At 34.8% G+C, this 18,715-nt stretch overlaps 1 protein-coding gene and 1 long non-coding RNA gene across 2 annotated transcripts in view; both read left to right on the top strand.

The window, feature by feature from the left end:
* Positions 1–11,605, top strand: part of RBL1 (RB transcriptional corepressor like 1) — a 31,352-nt gene extending 19,747 nt beyond the window's left edge. Inside the window, exons 15-22 of the mRNA XM_026697670.2 lie at positions 921–1,157; positions 1,804–2,012; positions 4,241–4,417; positions 5,442–5,513; positions 5,633–5,708; positions 6,661–6,797; positions 9,507–9,671; positions 10,390–11,605. Coding sequence (XP_026553455.1) covers positions 921–1,157; positions 1,804–2,012; positions 4,241–4,417; positions 5,442–5,513; positions 5,633–5,708; positions 6,661–6,797; positions 9,507–9,671; positions 10,390–10,560 — 1,244 coding nt within the window. The 3' untranslated portion in view covers positions 10,561–11,605. The remainder of the gene's footprint in view (positions 1–920; positions 1,158–1,803; positions 2,013–4,240; positions 4,418–5,441; positions 5,514–5,632; positions 5,709–6,660; positions 6,798–9,506; positions 9,672–10,389) is intronic.
* Positions 11,606–13,290: 1,685 nt separating this feature from the next.
* LOC148126063 (uncharacterized) lies at positions 13,291–13,772 on the top strand. The gene is made up of 2 exons (XR_015742731.1): positions 13,291–13,638; positions 13,694–13,772. It is a non-coding gene; the product is annotated as an uncharacterized LOC148126063 (long non-coding RNA).
* Positions 13,773–18,715: the final 4,943 nt, after the last annotated feature.

Here is an 18,715-nt window from a genome sequence, read left to right as displayed (position 1 = left end):
CTCACAGCTGATTTTCAGCCGGTTTAAGGCCTTTCTTGGCCTCCCAAAGGCTTGAGGAAGGCTTCTACAGGCTTCTGCATCCTTTGCAGGCCGAAAACTAGCCCCATTTTGTCACTTCCGGTATTTTCGGAAAAACAGGAAGTAATGAAACAGGGCTGTTTTGGGGCCTGCAAAACCCGCAGAAGCCTTCCTCAAGCCTTTGGGAGGCCAAAAATCAGTTGTGAGGCACAATGCAGATAAGAGGGTGGCGGGGATGGGTGGGTGGGGATTACATGTGCATGCATAGGGGGCCTGAGGGCGCGCGCATTGCCTTCTGGGTGCTGGCATGCGAGTGCAAGTGTGCAAGCGTGCGCATAATTTTTGGCACAGGAGCCCAAAAAGATTAGCCACCACTGGCCTAGTTACTCTATGATCTGATGAAATAAGCTGCATCTCATGAAAGCTTATCCCTTTCAGTAACATGTGTTTGAGAAAGTGCAACCAAATTGAAATGACAATAATTGGTACCAGGAAATGGATTCTAAAGCAATATGAAAGAAGGCTGAGTGATAGTCATGATTTTCAATGTCCCTTGGGGAGAGGAATTCTAAATGAGTGAATTGTCAAAGAACAGATCCTTCAGATAATGTTGTCTCTTTACTCCTTATTTTACACAAACTGAGTATACTACATTTTCTAGTAAATTCCTTGGTTTGTAGAGAACTGAAAAATTCAGTTAGATATAAATGTGACAACTTATATAAACTCAAAAAATATTCCAGTGGAATATAGTAGTATAATTTACTTTAAAATGGAAACTAATTCCATTATTATATGTTCCACTTTTGAACACTGTCTAGTTTGTATAGTTCCGAACACAAAATATTTTTGTTCCTCTGATTTACTGCATTTTGAAGTAATGCTTTTCTCTTTTATTTTAGATTTGCAGCTATTGTCTCCAATCTCTATTCATGATCGTTACAATTCTCCTATGGCAGGGAGTGCTAAAAGAAGGCTTTTTGGAGATGAAAGCCCTCCCACAAAACCTGCAGAAAAAAAATATGCTGAAGCAATGAAGCTGACAACAGACAAGCATATGCCTGTTTCACCTGATGAAATTGCTCTAAGTATGGCACAAACTGCAGTAACAAGACAAAAAGTAACAATCCCATTACACGGTAGGTATGAAATAATACAGTTTTTGTTAGAATATTTAATGGCAAAGGGTAATGGTAGTGAACATTTTTGGAACATTTTTGAAATAATTGTCTTAAACAACCTACATGGGTATGAAAAAAGAGCAAAATGTTGTTCAATTTAGTGTTACATTTTTTTACCAGCAGGGGGGGAAAGCTACTTAATAGCGTTTTGTGTATTTGGTATCCAAATAATTTAGCTTCTTATCACTGGGCAGTCCCTGATGAAAGTGTGGAAATAAAATATGAGTTCACTTGGGTAGCAAAAAATCTTTAGTTACTTCTAGGTATAATCTTTGTACAAGTGCATTGCTTTGGAGGTATCCATGGGGAAATATTTCAGGGCTGGCCAATTTTTTTGACTCCATTTTATGTTGTATCATAGGAATAGCTAGAGACAAATACACATTAATGTAAATACAAAATGCAGTGTTTATTGAGGCAACAATGAGGAACTTCAGTAAGCCCATGAATCACCATTCCTAAATTACATTAATCTGTTGAAAAAAATTAAGGTTGTATTAAGATGTAGAGTCTTCTGTATTGACTTAATATGCATTTTCAGAATGTTTATTCTAGCCTAAGAAAGGATATTACAACAGGTCAATAACATTTGTGTATATCTTAGGTAATACAAATGAGACAGGAAGGATCACATTGATACCTATTGCAGTCAATATATCTGAAGACTCTAAAGTGGACAGCTTTGGACAAGTCCCACTCAGTGCTGATGCTTTAATGACTGTTTGTCCAAGTCAGCCTTCTCCAAGTGAACCTTTTCATTCAACAGGAAACAAGCCAAAGAAAACTGGATCCCTAGCACTTTTTTTCAGAAAGGTAAAATGTATTTGTAAATATGTTTTGTATTAAAATAATATTCCACCATGACCACTAGCAGAAATCTTTCGTAAAAATAATCTAAACATGTTAAAATCAGTAAAAGCTATATAAAAATAGAGTTACTAAAACCACAACACACATTGAGAGCTAACATGAAATGAAGACTATTCTGCTTATAATAGATAATCTCCAGAAAATAAAAATGTTTGTGATAATTCAGTTTTTTATAATCACAATGAGATGAACTCAAATATGAATCCACAGTAGAATATAACTTGTCAGAAAGAACAAAGAATTGTAACATAAAAATGGAAAGGTACTTTTGTGCAGAGCTTACATGTTGATGTTAGAAACTTATAAATCAAAACAGGGAATTTAAGTGTATGTCTGGATTCAAACTCTTTAAGAAAAAGAAAATACGCACCTTACCAATGTGTTGCACCAATAGTATAACAATTTAAAAGCCAGAAATATATGACCTGCAGAATAGTTATGGATGGAAACCTAAACTATTTTTGTATTTCGAGTATTTCCCTGGTTAAAATTCTCAAAGTGATGTTGAAATTAGAATAAGAGAGATATCCAACTAGTATACGAGATAGTTCCAAAACTTTTCATAAAAACGATAAAGAGGTTAACTTTCTAAAAACTCTTTAAAAACTGCGCTAATAGAGTTGCTTGTGAAATCAATTTAGGATTAATTCTGAGTAGCACTCCTCACTTGATCTGGAATAAACTGACTATAGTGCATTCAGATTTAACATATACATAACTGAAAATGCTGAGGAAGTCACACATACGGTAGGTCCATTGAACTTTAGGAAACTTCAAATTAGAAGGGTATGAAGGAGAAACAGAATCAATATTCCAGAATATTTGAGACTTATTTAAAACAATAATCATAGACCTTCATTAGCAAATAAATTTCAAGTCAGGAAACATACAGTATAACAAAATAACAGAGTTGGAAGGGACATTGGAGGTCTTCTAGTTCAAAACCCTTCTTAAGCAAAACCCTATAACATTTCAGACAAATGATTGTCCAATCTCTTCTTAAAAACCTCCAGTATTGGAGCATTCACAACTTCTGGAAGCAAATCTTTTCACTGATTAATTGTTCTAATTTAACAATATCACTGTTCAGTGATATTTAATATCACTGATGATGACATGATTAATAAGCAAAAGCAAGAAAGTTATTAATAATGACCTCAGAAAGTAGAAGGCAAAAAAAGAATAGTCTTACATCCTCAAAGAGTAGAAAAAATGAAAATGGTAAGGGAACAAAAAGCAAACACCTGTATGCACAGAGATCTGCTTGGCTAATACCTTTTCTGGCTTAATTGATAAATATGGAAGAAAAAAATTGATGAAAAAAACACATCATTTGATAAGACCTAGTAGTCATGCCATATTTCTCTGGTATCTTTAGGAGTAATCTGATAGTTGCTTTTTATATAGAGTTTCTAAAAGCTTGATAGAATTCCTATGTAAAGGCTCCTGAGTTTTAGTTTTCAAGATAAAAAATGATTACTATTTCCACATTTGCGTAGCTTGTGTAGCAAAACCTGCCTTTATCTTATTTATTCAATATTTAGTCAATAAAAAGACATGGGTAAAGGAGGCTACTTGTCTAGGTGCTTTGCCATGTTATACATCGTCAATCAGCCATTTGAGTGTACCTGACCAATATTTCAAGAAAAGTACAAATACCAGCATAGCGATTAGTGGCTAAGAACATGGCTAAAGAAGCGGGGAAATGAGCTATTGAAAATTCTTCCTTATGATTTTTTAATGTTTTATTTTTTCAGTTTTGTTTCAGTATTTCATTCTACATTTTATGTTCTATTTATTTATTTATTTATTTGATTTATATTGCAGCCTATGCGCCCATGGAGACTGAAGGTGGCTTACACAATGTAAAATCATATTTAAAACAAAAAATATAAAACAAATTTTTTTATGTTCTATACTATCAATTTGAATAATGTCAAGCAACTATAATGTATATAATAAAATCTCATGTTAAAAAGAGTCTTTGGATCCAGTCATTATTCAAAGGATGCCTGAAAATAATTAAATTACACAGTAATTTTCAGCATTATAATCATAAACTTGCAAAAAATTTAAATTAGCTGCATTATACCACTACCTATTTTTCAGAAGGGATTCAAATTCCTGAAAATAAACAAACAAAAATAACTTAGTGTGGCCTTTCCTCTTAGGTGTACAATTTGGCAAGTGTTCGATTACGTGATCTATGCTCAAAACTGGATGTTTCCAATGATTTACGAGGGAAGATATGGACTTGTTTTGAATTCACGTTAGTCCATTGTACAGATCTAATGAAAGAGAGACACTTGGATCAGCTTCTTCTCTGTGCTTTTTATATCATGGCAAAGGTAAGAGGTCCTTCAAAATGTAATTTTTTAATGTTATTGAATGAATTTTGTAATACCTTATTTTAATAAATTGCTTAAAGAACAAATATTCTTAAAATGTTTTTCATATTCCTAGGTTCTTTGTTTCCAGGTACTCTAAATAAATGTTTTCCTTTGGCCAGCTAAAGGATACTGCTGCAATAGGTAATAGGCTATTTTCCATTATTACCACAGCACAGATGGTTATATGCAAAAAAAGAGATTATGCTTTGAAAATAAATTGGAAAAGATAGTAGGAACACAAATGTAGCTCCTGTGTGCAACTCTTTAAAGCAATAATATCTTTTTTATTTCTAGCAACCAGTATGTACTGTGATCCCTAAAGAAGACACTGCTGCTTTAGAGCTATATTGGTTCTTGCAAGCTTTGAAATAATTTACATTTTTTCTGAAGTACTGCATAGCATAATTATAGAGAAGTTTGATTAGATGTCCTTGCATTTTATACATAATTAGTCCTTTTCTAGAACATACTTTTCTCTGCAAGTACATGTTAAATAAAATTACTACTACTGCCACTAGTAGCTTATCAGATTTTTGTTATACAGCAGTTCCTAACAATCTTATTTCAGTTCATATCTAAAGTATTTGTGATTGTTTGAAGCAATCTGTAATTTCCTCTTAACTGAGCTTTTTAAATTCTAAATTATGTGATTGGTGGAAAATGAATATGAAAATCAAATAGTAGATTATGGGAAGAAAAATCATGTTCTCTAATTTGTTAGAAGTGAGAAACTTAGCTAGCAGTTGCTAAGCAAATAAGATGTGGAATTAGTTTAAATACTTCAATTTTATTAGTGTGAACCTCTATGATATTTGAGTTCAAAATTTTTAACAAGATTCAGAAAGAATAGAGAATGGGTTTTTTTCTAGTTGTGCTATATACAATGATTCTTCTTTGAAAATGCCGTGAAAAGCTATTTTAGGTTTATGTATATCAGTAGGAGCCTTTTCTTTTTAATTAGTTGCAACTGCTTCTTGCTCAGGTGTCTAAAGAAGAAAGAACTTTTCAGGACATAATGAAAAGTTATAGAAATCAGCCACAAGCTAACAGCTATGTAAGTATATTTCAGCATATTTATAAATATTTTGTTATTTAAATGCTATCTGCAGTTTTAAGAATAGTTCCAATCATGCTCCCTCAAATTACAAAATCTTGATGTCTTTGCTTCTCTAGGTATACAGAAGTGTCTTACTGAAAAAAGTACAAACTGATGTAATAGATGTAAAATATGAAAGCATGTCAAATGAAGGTAACGGTGGTAATTATATTATACTATTTTAAAGCTAAAATGTATACTTGACAACAGGATTCTCTTGAATATGTAACATTTAGAATATATTACCTAATTATTCAAAATTAGATGGAAACAATTTTGTTCTTTTTAAATATGTCTATAGGTTTGAAAATACTGTTTTATTTAAATTCTTTCCATATAATCGTAAATTAAAACATTCTAACATATTTAAAGGCCAACTATTACATAAAGGAGAGAATAGGAACAACCATGTTATAAAACAAATAAGAAAATATAGCTGAAAATTTAACCTGTGGGCTTAACAAATATTATCAAGATATTTGCATTGTGACCATTTTTTGATCAAGTAAAGCATTTTAGTTCATGATATTTGCAGTGACTTGGATTTTATAGAAAACAGTCCCAGAAATAGAATTAAATCTATTCTAAAAAACATGTGGTTTCAAAATATGTTACTGTTTCTTCAATATTTTTCCCAACGTAAGTGTACTTACTCAGAAGGATGTCCATGTTCAATAGGTTTACTCTCAGTATAAATTAATTCCTGACATGACATTTAGCCATGGCTTCTTACTGGTTTTTTCTTTTCTTCATATAGCTTATATACAGAAATGTGTTGTGCTGACAGTGGTGGGTAGGGGACCCGGTCTGTATTCAACACATGGCAATCTGGTGATATCATATATGTGCACTAGGTCAATCCATATTTATTGCAATACTATTTAGTCTACAACTCTATGGTATATAAGATTAACTTACATTCCTCTTGTGACTTGCTTCCAAATAAAGCATCTACTGGTGTTTGCTTTGATTTTGCAGATTGGGAAGGTGGTGGAAAGAGGAGGGAGGAAAAATAGCCATTGTGTAAAGACAACATATTTTCTGCTTCCCTTTTTAAATTTAGAAGCTAATTATATTTATCTTGCCTTCTGTCTTCCTTTCAAAGGTGTCTGCAGGAAGATGAATGATTATAGAGATTTGGAAAAAGAAGAGAGAGGCGATCTTATAATGTTTTACAACACTATTTATATAAAAAAAGTGATAAACTTTGTACTGAAATATGTTTCCAACCATGATTATATGGTATGTGAATCTCAAATTTCTATATGGATTCATAGTTCGATTACTGTTTATTTTACACTTATCTTAGATACTAAGAGGAGTGGATTACCTCTAACAGTATACACCCATTGAGGTTATAATTGAAAACCAGATTCCCAGCTTATATGATTAAGAAAAGCTGGTCATCTCAATAGTAATCTTCAGCTAGAGAATATTCTCCCTCAGAGGACAACTTTTACCTTTCCTTTCCTTTTTTAATATAAATTATTATTAAGTAAACATTAAAAACAGTTGAACACAGTGCAACTTTCTTGGCCATCATTTTGGCCATAAATTATAGCATTCTTCCAGTTTTGGGCATACACCAATCTTGCAGCAGTCATTATATGTAGCATTAAATATGTTATTCCTTTACTATATTTCTCATCAATAATTTCCAGTGGGAACATTTCTGGTCTAACCTCTACTTTTTGGCTAATCATCTCTTCTATCCATACCTTTATTTTCCACCTGTACTTTTTTGCTTTTACACATTCTCTCTATATCTCCCATTCATTTTTATCTTTCCTGTATCTTAATTGGATTTGCAGGTACGGCCACAATTCAAGTTGCATCCCTTCTTCTTTCAATTCTTGTCTGGATTTTAGTTCCCCTTTTTAATTTAATAATTCTTTGTATGTAATAACTTTCTTCAAATTCATAAAGTTTGGGTGCACTAATGCTTCTAGTGTTGAGAGCCATGCTGGAGTCTTTATGTAATGTTGCTGTTTAATTTTTATCCATACCTTAAGTAGAGCATGTAATGCCTGTGGAAGTACTAGTGGGATTCCTAATTGTAAATCATGTCCTTCCGATATTAGTAATCTCCAGGGGTGGGATTCAATTTTTTAACAACCGGTTCTGTGGGCGTGGCTAAGTGGGCATGGCTAGGTAGGTGTGGTCATGTGACTGATATTTTTTTTGCAGCAGTTTTGATCGATAAATTCATTTAAAAATCTTTTAAGTCTTTCTGCAATCTGTTGTCTAAAAGAAATCTGTTGTTTGTTCAAGAGAAGCTTAAAAAAGCAGCTCATTTTGAACACCTACACCAGAATACAAGAGATAGGTATGCAGTGCATGTGGTTTATCATTTAATGATGTTCAGTAATCATTGATAAGCATGTTACATATATATTTTAAAATGTTAATTGCCTATTTCCATTAAGCTGGAACCAATTTTCCTATTTTCCATAGAAATATCACTTCAACAAATGTGAATTTGAATAATACGACAATTTTTAGGATTCATTAACTGCACTAATTGATCTATTTATCTTTCTAAGTTTTTAAACTTCTTATTTATCACATAGTTTGTATGAATATAGAACTTAAAGCAAATGAAAAAAAATCAAAGATAATATATAAGGATGGGTTAGCTAAAATTTCCTAAAACTTAATCACATTTAATCAATTAAACTTCAACAGCAGGTGATGCCCAGTTTAGGTCCCCCTATTCCTAGCTCAACAACTTAATTACTACACTATCTTTCTAATCCTTTAAACATCTTTTTAGTAACCAAGGGAGATCAGTCTTATAATGTACTTCAAAACATAAAGTTTCTATCTACTATTATTGGAATAATTGCAAATTGCTTTCATTTTTTTTTTGAGGCTAATCTCTATAATATTATATTATTTATTTATATATTATCTATATTATCTTTATAGGGATGTGGTGACTCAGTGGCTAAGACGCTGAGCTTGTCAATCAGAAAGGTCAGCAGTTAAGCGGTTCGAATCCCTAGTACCGCGTAATGGAGTGAGTGCCCATTACTTGTCCCAGCTTCTGCCAACTAGCAGTTTGAAAGCATATAAAAATGCAAATAAAAAAATAGGGACCGTGCACCTTAATTCAGTCATCTTTTCCTAATATTCAAGAATCCATGGTTCTTTTATTTTAATTATATAACATAGCATATTTTTAATTGTTGTGGAATAGTAATTGGGAGTGGGGAAAATAGGATTCAAATTCTTCTTCAGCTATGAAGCCCATTGAATGACTTTGGACCAGTCACTGTCACCAATCTATTTCCTGGGGTTATTACAAGTATTAAATTCACAGGGTGAATATGTCATGCTTTGATCTCTTGAAAGAAAGGCAAGATATAAATGCAACTCATAAGTTAAAAATAATTTATCTGTATTTCACAGATAATTTTCCTTTCACATACCATGTTCTAAATGTTCATATTTTAATGGGAAGTTAAAATGTTTGAAAAACATACTGTGAGTTAAAATCTCTGTAACAAAAACTGGAGTTCAGCTGAACTATCTGATGATGATTTTGGTTTAGTTTTTGCTAAATAATGGCTACAGTTTCTAGAAATCTTAAGTGAAGAAAAAAGAGCTATCAGCTAATTGGAGTATAAAATAACTTGAGCAGAGAAATGACTCATTTTTTAAGCTTCAGTTAGAAGAGAAGTTAACTGAGAAAACACATGTATCCAAAATAAAAAAAATCACCATAACTGCATTACAGAAGCAAACAAAAATCCAATTGTGTAACCCTTCGTATACACAACTAGTACTATGGGAAAAGAAATCGTGAAATATCACTGTCCTGCCTGGATGCCAGAAGGAATAAAAACAATAATATTAAAAGAGCAGCCCTCAGATGCAAAAGAGTGCCAAAGTTAACACACATTAATTCAAGTTATAATAAAAAGTAAGTGTAATCTTTTTTCTCCCCAGGTGGAAGCACCTCCACTTTCCCCCTTCCCCAGCATTAAACAACTACCGATATCTCCTCGGCGAATTTCTCAGCAACATTCTCTTTATGTTTCACCACACAAGAATGGTTCTTGTCTAACACCTAAGAGTGCATTATTATATAAATTTAATGGGAGCCCCTCTAAGGTAAGATTTTTTTTTTTACAATTAAGAGTTAAAAATGTAATCCTTAAATGTTGACTTCAGTATAGTCTTTCTGATCTTTCTTAAAAGATCTAGATAGCAATATGATAATTAAATATTAGACTGAAAATTTGAAAGTGACTGTCAACTGCCACCTCACTCAGCTTATACTTTGATACCATGAGGTGACTAGTCTGCTAAGAACTCTGGGGAGGGTGGATAGGAGGGGAGCCTTGCTTGGGGGGAAAGTGAAAGTGACTGCTGCTTGGGGAAAGCGAGAGTAACTGCTGTATTCCCCACCCCACATCCTCCTTGAAGGCTGTTTCAGGGTCATCCAGCTGGGAGAAGAAAGCAGCTGCATACCAACCTATGTTTGAAATGGCCATTCTCAAAACATCTTGTTTGAACTATTTGGGTGTGTGTGTGTAGTGGGGGAGGCAGCTAAGAGAGGGAAAAGTTGAACTTATGAATTTTGGCATGCGATTGCAAAGCACTAGCTTTTAATAAAATGATATCTTTCTCAAATGGAGCCAAGGATCATTCAGTTTAGAGATTTAAGTTGCAGCAGGTCTGACAGTGATAAAAATTAGACTATTACATGAAAATATTAATTGCAGTATACAAATGTACTTTGAAAAATCAAAACCTAATCAAACATATTAAGCTCTTTTAACTGTGAAATTTAGTATTATTTTTAATTGTGATGTTTTCATTTTGACAGAGTTTGAAGGAAATTAACAATATGATTAAACAAGAAGGACAGAGACCTAAGAAGAGAGCAATATCAATTGATAGTGACACAGACTCACCAGCTAAGAGACTTTGTCAGGAGAATGATGATGTTTTACTTAAACGTCTTCAAGATGTTGTCAGTGAAAGAGCAAACCATTAAATCAGCAAAGATGCTGTGAGCACTAAAGTTTTTTTGTGACTCAATTCTCTGTCCTTCCTAAAGTTTTTATGTTTTGTAGGTAGACGGTTATCAGTGTATTAAAATTTTAAGATGCTCCATTATCAAAACAAAATTTATGGCAGTTATGAATTTTGATTTTTATACTCTGAATTTATGTCATTATTTTGAAGGTTTTGATCACAGCTATATTAAATAATGCATTTTAAGGTTATTAAAAGGTTATTGGGATAATTATGTGAAAGTAGGAGCTTGTGAGAAAATCTTGATTTAAGTTGGCTTTCTCAACATTTACAATGTCTATTATTTGCTGGCAAGTTATGTGGTTCATTTCAAAACATTTTTGGTATTGTTTAAAAGAATATTAGGATCTATGCATTATTTTAATATAAAATAAGATAAGGTAATCATTAATACAGTAAGATAAGGTGTTGTAATTTAGAATGGAGATATTTCCCCTGTTTGAAAGGTTGGATAAATGCTTTGAATAAGCTGTTCTGTAAAGCAGGGGTCCCCACCCTTGGGCCGTGGCCTGTGCAAGCAGTTGGGGAGCATGTGAGCGCAGGCAGCTCCATTTGCGCAAGTGACAGGTGCATATGCCTGCCACTTGTGCAAATGCATGCACTCACACACTCACTGCTTGCACAAAAGCATCCCCTCTCCCCTCCTGTCACTGTCACTGCCCGTGGTCTGCAGAGCCAGAAAGGTTGGGGACCACTGCTGTAAAGCACTGAACTGTTAGCTCCTAATAGAATGGCAATCTTTGTACAGGATGAGTTGGAGTAGGATTTGAAGTAATTGATTTTAGCTTTGCTACTAGGACAATTGTGTAAAAATATACTTTCATTATAGCCTATATCGGCTTACTTTTTTATAAATTAATTTCCTAAAGTGATACTGAGCCCCCGTTGAATAAATGGATGCATTCCTTGTATATATAGAGTTTAAGAGGTGCATAGGCATCTATAGTGCAGAAGCAGTCCTCTTGGTATGTGTATGATATGAGTAACATGCATTTATAATTACCGTATTTCCCCATGTATAAGCACCCCCTTTGTATAAGCCACCCCCCCAATTTTTGGACTGTGAAGTTTTGAAAAAAATATTTTATTAGAGAAACAAGTTATGAAGAAAGAAAATTTACAAAGAAACAAAATTCAAGATTCATAATAATCACTCATACACTCATCATCACTATCTGCTCCATCACATTCCACGTCTTCTTCAATATTATTGGCATCTAATTTAGCTAACAGTTCTTCTTCTTCCTCTGTGTCATCTTCATCGTCATCTTCATATATCAAATGATCTTCTGAACCATCAAGAGAATTAGATATTCCACATTTTTTAAAGGCTTTGACAATGATCTCGATCTTCACACTGTCCCAAGCCTTCTTTACCCACTTCGAAACTTCTCCAATTGATGGTTTCTTCAGTCGACCAGTTTTGGTAAGATTGTCTCCTGCTGTCGTCGTCATGTAGTGGTTCCATTCTTCTCGTAGTGCCACCTTAAAAGCTTTATTAATGGAAACATCAAGGGGCTGAAGCTGACAAGTCAGGCCACCTGGAATAACCGCAAGTTGGGTTTTCATAGTCTCGGCAATATTCTTAACATCCTCAGTCAAGTGTCCCCTGAAGGAATCGAAGACAAGCAAAGCCGGTTTCTTAAGCAGAGCTCCTGGTCGGCATCCAAATATCTTCTTGAACCAAATTTGCATACCATCAGTATCCATCCAGCCTTTCTCATGCATGTGAAGAAGTATTCCGTTGTGAATTTCTTCTTTAGGGAAAGTCTTCCTCTTAAAAATCAACATTGGATTTAGCTTGGTTCCATCAGCAGCACAACCCAAGACGACAGTGTATCTGTTCTTCTCATTTCCAGTTGTCTTTATGGAAACTGTCTTGGCACCTTTCAGATCGACTGTTCTGTTGCTTGGACAGTCAAATGTGACTGGAGTTTCATCCATATTATAAATTTGAGAAACATCGTAATTCCAGTCCTTTCTAAGGTTGATGATGAACTTATGAAACTCCACTATTTTTGCTTCATAATCTTCAGGCATTCTTTGAGCAAGTCTGGTGCGAGTCCTCATTGACAGCTTCTCTCTCTTCATGAAGTGATAACACCAATTTGCTGAACCAGTAAAGTTTTCAACTTCTTTTTCTCTTGCTATTCTTTTGGCTTCTTGCAAAATCATCTTGGTTGTAATAACTACACCATGTTGACGTTGCTCAACTATCCATGTCTTCAATTCCTTCTCCAAATGTGGCCACTTGGCAGACTTTCCACAACATGCCTTTTTCATCCTTGGCATTTTTCGAAGTTTCTCTTCCTGCTTTCTCCATCTGATGATTGCCCTCCGATCTGGTGGAGGTCCAAATTCCCGCTCAGCTGCATGATTACCAAATTCTTTGGCAAACTTAATGACTTTTAACTTAAAGCTTGCAGTGTAGGCTTGTCTCTTCATTTTTCAGCCATTTTAGAATTTCAAAATAACACAGCAACGAGTACTGTGTACAATCTTGCAAGTCGCACGAAAAAAAACGACGGTGCTACAACACCGTCTGCCCCGCGATCGCCGGCAGGTCGACTGGACGGTCACCGCCAAGCCCGGGCGGCGTCCGTACGGGCGGCGACAGAAGAAAAAGCTTCAGACGAAAGTCGTCCGCGCCGTCTAGATCTACAACCCGGTCATGGCGTCGGCGGTGCGGGCGACGCTAGCAATCTACGCATCGGAACGAGAGTAGGAACGAAGCATTCAGGCCGATGCCTAGCGTATGCATTTCTATCGCGTACTCGCACTCGTAATCGTATCATCACTTACAATTTTTACAAAAAAGTATAGCATACTGCTGGAAAACCAGTTTATTCCTACTTTATTATTTTATGCATTTTTCACGTATAAAAAGTGTACCTGCTTTGTATATGCCACCCCCCTACTTTTTGGGCTTGAAAATTTTGGAAAAAGGGGGTGGCTTATACATGGGGAAATACAGTAATATGGTTTCTCACAGGGAGAATCTGTACATGATATATTATAGCTGCTTATTTAAGATGCAGTTGTGTCTGACTATGTGGCATCTCAAGTGTTTCTTCCCTCTCATTCAAGGGAAGGCTGAAGCATTGTCTAAACAGGTATCTTCCTCTGCTCTTAAAATGGAAAATATTTCTACTGTATAAAAGATAAAAAAGTTACCATGTTGCTGTATTTATCTTACCATTGGCTAGGTTTGAAAAAGATTTTCCAATATTTGTTGAGAAGCAGAAAAAAAACCCCTATAAACTTAAGATTTCTTTTTCTCCCTTCATCCCCCCAAAACCTAGGAAACACTGAAAATGATTTCCTAGGAAAATACTGTTTCTATGCATTATCAAAACTTTTGCTAAGTCAAGGAAAATTATGGCTCAATATTATAAAGTACACCAGCCTTCTTTAATGAACTACTTGATAGCTCTAACCACCTGCTAAGCAGCTGTAAATTGTAATATTCTATTAAAATAATTTTTTCAACCTGAAAAGCTTACTTTCCTTTGTGTAGTATCTACACAAAATATAAGCCTTATCAAATTAAGTGTATGCATAAAATCAATATGAAATATTATAAGGTTTTAACTGTATTCTATTTGGCTACTTTAAAAAAAATGCTGATTTTTTTTATAAAGAGGGAAATTCATTAGAAATATTTTATGAAAATATAGAAAGGTAGAAGTTCCATCATAAAGGATCATTCTAACTATTAAAAGTAAGAACCATAAAATATTTTGTATTTCTGATTCATATATAGAAAGTTTTGTTAAGATTGCTTTTGTAACAGTTTAATCTAAAATCTAACAGTTTAAGCTAAAAAGGATTTTTATATTTAGTTAGTATTCCATAGTATAATGCATTCAGATCTATCATTTAATAAACCACCACAAAGCCAAATAATACGCTGAAAAATGTTTTACAATAGACTTATATATATTTATAAAAAGTGTTTTTTTGTTTTGGGGAGAAAAATGTTTTACTTTTTGAAATATTGGCTTGTTATCACAGAGTATGGCATAAAATTATACTCAGAGTATAGTTGTTTCAATTATATGCAATTGGTTTTTACCTTTCTTTCCTAGTCAGTTTTAATGTCTTACTTTTGAAAGAAGCCTCCCCCCCACCCATCATCAGAATAGGTCTACCCACTTCCAATATAGCCATGTTGATGACTAATGTTTGGATGGAAGCCCCAACCTCCCAAAGATTTGCCTTACTACCCATGGAACTCTAGTTATATCCTTGCTTTCTTTCTTTATCTATCCAATAGACCTATTCTCAGGTCTAACATTAAAAGTTTGGTGCTGAAATTTGGCTTAATTATGCATTAATTTATATTGAATTTTGTATTATACTTTTTGTATTAATTATAAGTTGACTATGATATATGATTGATGTTCCAGATTAAAAATTGGTTTTATTTTTGAGAACTTAACACTTTGGATCTATCCTTGTAAATAGAACTTCTTAATTAAAAAAAACTTCATTCTGATCTGATTTAATCTGTTTCGTTATCTTGAACCATATGAAAATTATGTATTTGAATTACAGTACCTCAATGATTGTTTACTAAAAATGAAGAAATTAGCACACAAGGCAAGTATTTTTGATAGTCCCTAAGCTTTGTAATAGTACTGATCTCTTTTATCATAAATCCAAATTACACTAGAAATGAATGTTTACCCAGACCCAAGTCAGGATCTTCCCATCAGAAATCTTAGTTTATTCAGAGTATAGATGCATTTGGTAAGTTTATAATCTAGTTTGAAGATGATGAAGGAGGGAAAACAAGTCAAGCATTCTGTGTATTTAAATAGGAAATGTATCAACACTATCCATTTAAATGTTTCAAAAAAATGTGTGAGCTATGTTTTCAGAGGAATGAATGACCTTTTTTCCTTTGAAAAACTTCTTCCAGTTACCAAAAGTGTTCCCCTATTGCCTTTGATACAATAGAGCAAATGCTGAGGCATGTTACATTTCAACTACCAAGGGAATCACTAAAACAGGAAATAACTGGGAGAGTAGGGATAATGACCTTTTCTTTCGTGCACGTTGCTTCTTTTTAAAAAAAAACTTTGGGGCATCCTCCCCCAATCCCCCTTCACCTGGCTATGTTTGTTATAAATAAGCCTTACAGTTTCCCATGATTTTGAAAAAAAATATAAACTCTAAAATAGACTTACCACCTCTGTCTTCTCTCACATGTACCCATATGCCCACATCTTGGTTCCATGTGCTTGATACAGCCTCACCTGATGTGACGGAATGTAGTCTGGACTGTTTGGTGGGAATCCAAACTACATTCCCTTGCACCACTACTCCACCAACTTCCAAATAGGGTTCACAGCACGCCCTTTCTGCCGGTGCAACCATCCCAGCAGAAGAGGCATGCTGCAGACTCCATTGGCCAAGGAATTTCAGCTGGTGTGGTCCAGGAGAAGAGCCTTTTCTGCTGCAGCTCCCACTCTCTGGAACCTCATATCCCTCCTTATGTGAATGTGACCCCCACCCTTTTGGCCTAAGGGCCTTAAAACCTCGTTTTGTTGATTGTTGTGGGACCCAAACAGGGTGTCTCTTTCTAGAGTACTGGGTTATATACTCCTTGCTAACTTAGCTATTTCTTTATTTTTTAATGTATTTATTGTCACTGTTTTAATCTTTTATAATATTCTATCAGTTTGTAAGTCAAAGTTGCATGAAAGTGAAATGGCTGGCAAATAATGTAAATTGTACAGAAAGGTATTGTTTGCAGTTACCCTCTACACTGTGTGCACAATTATTAGGCAAGTTGTATTTTGGAGGATTAATCTTTTTATTGAACAACTACAGTGCTCGGTCAATTCAAAATGTTATGAAACCACAAACCTGAATATTTAAGAAAGAAAAAGTAAGATGTTGGCTTTCTTAGGAGAATATCTATGTATGCCCAATTGGTGGCAACTATTAGTGTGCAGAATTATTGTGCATCTAAATGAAAAATGAAAATTTGCCTATCTCAATTTATTTTCATCTTTTAAAGTGAGAATAATAAACAACTCAAAATGTACAAACAAATATTTCTGACATTTAAAAAAAATCAGTGATCAATATAGATAGCCTTCTTTTCAATAACAGTTATATAAGCCTTCTATTAATGGAGTCTGTCAGTTTCTTGACCTGTTGACGATCAACTTTTTGTGCAGTAGCAACCAGCTCCCAGACACTGTTCAGAGAGGTGTACTGTTTTCCTTCACTGTAAATCTCCCGTTTAAGAAGGGCCCATAAGTTCTCAATAGAGTTTAGATCAGGTGAGGAAGGGGGCCATGTCATTATTCTTTCATCTTTCAGGCCTTTACTGGCTAGTAATACAGTGGAATACTTCAATGCATGTGATGGAGCATTGTCCTGCATAAAAATCATGGTCTTCTTGAAAGATGCAGACACTTTCCTGTTCTGTCTCACCTGTGGCCACAAGGTGAGAGTCCAAATGTCCAAAGGAAAAAGCGCGAACAGACAATATCAGGAACAACAGAGTTAACTTTCCTCTGTAGTTGTCGTTGGCAGCTTTCCCAGAAGCTGTCTACCAACCCAGATAACGAGCAGCACGATAAATCAAATCCGAAAGGCAAACAGAAGGCTTCTTCCAAACTGCGAAAGTAATTAACAAAGTTTGACCTGAATAAGGATCTCTAGCTAACACGCCTCCTTATATTCCTTGAAGGGGCGTGTCAGTCTCTCTAATTAGTCTCTGATTTGATGTTTCCTTTCAATTTGTGCTTGACGTCTCAGCCTACGTCTAGTCCTTGCATCAACCCAACATTCGTCAGTTTGATCATCACTCAAAGACTCTGGCACATTCTGTGGATCAGCTGCTGACACCTGAGGCATAACTGATGTGGAAGGTTCGGGAGAGGATGATGATTCTGACACTTCCTCATCTTCCTGGCTCACGTCTGCATCTCCCATTGAAGCAGGCTCAAATCCCAATGCCAAACCCTCCTCATCACTTGAACCTGTGTCTTCTGACACATCAGACTCAAAGCGCACAGCAGGCTCAAACCTCCCAGTCACAACACTTTCCTGTACCACTGCTTGAAGAAAGTGTCTTCTAAAAACTGGCAGTAGGTTTGGGAGTTCATTTTGAGTCCATCTTCAACCCAAAAAGATCCAACTAGCTCATCTTTAATATTACCAGCCCATACCAGTGCACCACCTCCACCTTGCTAGAATCTGAGTTGAAGTGGGCTCTGCCTGTTATTGATCCAGCCATGGGCCCATCCATGTGGTCCGTCAAGAGTCACTGTCATCTCATTAGTACATAAAACCTTTGAAAAATCTGTCTTCAGATATTTCTTGGCCCAGTCTTGCCATTTCAACTTATGTGTCTTGTTCAGTGGTGGTTGCGTTTCAGTCTTCTGTACCTTGGCCATGTCTCTGAGCATTAAACACCTTGTACTTCTGGTTCCAGTTCTGGAATATGACAGCACTGGAGGATAATGGGTTCATGTTTGATTCTTCTTAAATCTTTGGCAGTTAATGTGCATCTTTTTCCCCCAACATGTTTCTTGTGACCTTGTTAACTATTTGTAACAAAACGTTTGATGCCCCAATATCTCAGCAATTTCAAGAGTGTTGCATCCCTCTGAAAGAATTTTTACAATGTTTGACTTTTCAGAGTAATGTTTAACTTTTTTTGGCCTATTTTGCCCGAGGAAAAGAAGCTGCCTAATAATTATGTACACCTTGATATAGGTTGTTGATTTCCTCAGGTAACACCCTCCCTCATTACACAAATACACATCACCTGATATGCTTATATCCATTAAGAATTCAAATTTATACAGCTTGGAGGTGGAAAATATGCATAAAAAAACAATATGGTCAAAATACTCACTTGCCTAATAATGCACATGGTGTATAGCTATGCTTCTATGGATAAAGGTGTACATTTCCACTTTTTTAGTTCATGTTTATCAGATAATCTTAAAACTTCTTAAACATCAGTGTGTAGATTGTCATTAGATACTGTTATATTCTATGTAGTATTATAATACTTTAGTTGCCCTTAAATACTTGAAAGCCAGAACATAGTCCTTTATTTTCTTTGTAGACCTCTAATATTTGAA

This window comes from Pseudonaja textilis, chromosome 3 (genome assembly GCF_049901715.1).
Source record: "Pseudonaja textilis isolate UNSWEBS1 chromosome 3, rPseTex1.2, whole genome shotgun sequence".
Classification (NCBI taxonomy): domain Eukaryota; kingdom Metazoa; phylum Chordata; class Lepidosauria; order Squamata; family Elapidae; genus Pseudonaja; species Pseudonaja textilis.
The sequence above is the reverse complement of the archived record's forward strand: the minus strand, read 5'-3'. Positions and strand labels throughout refer to the sequence as shown.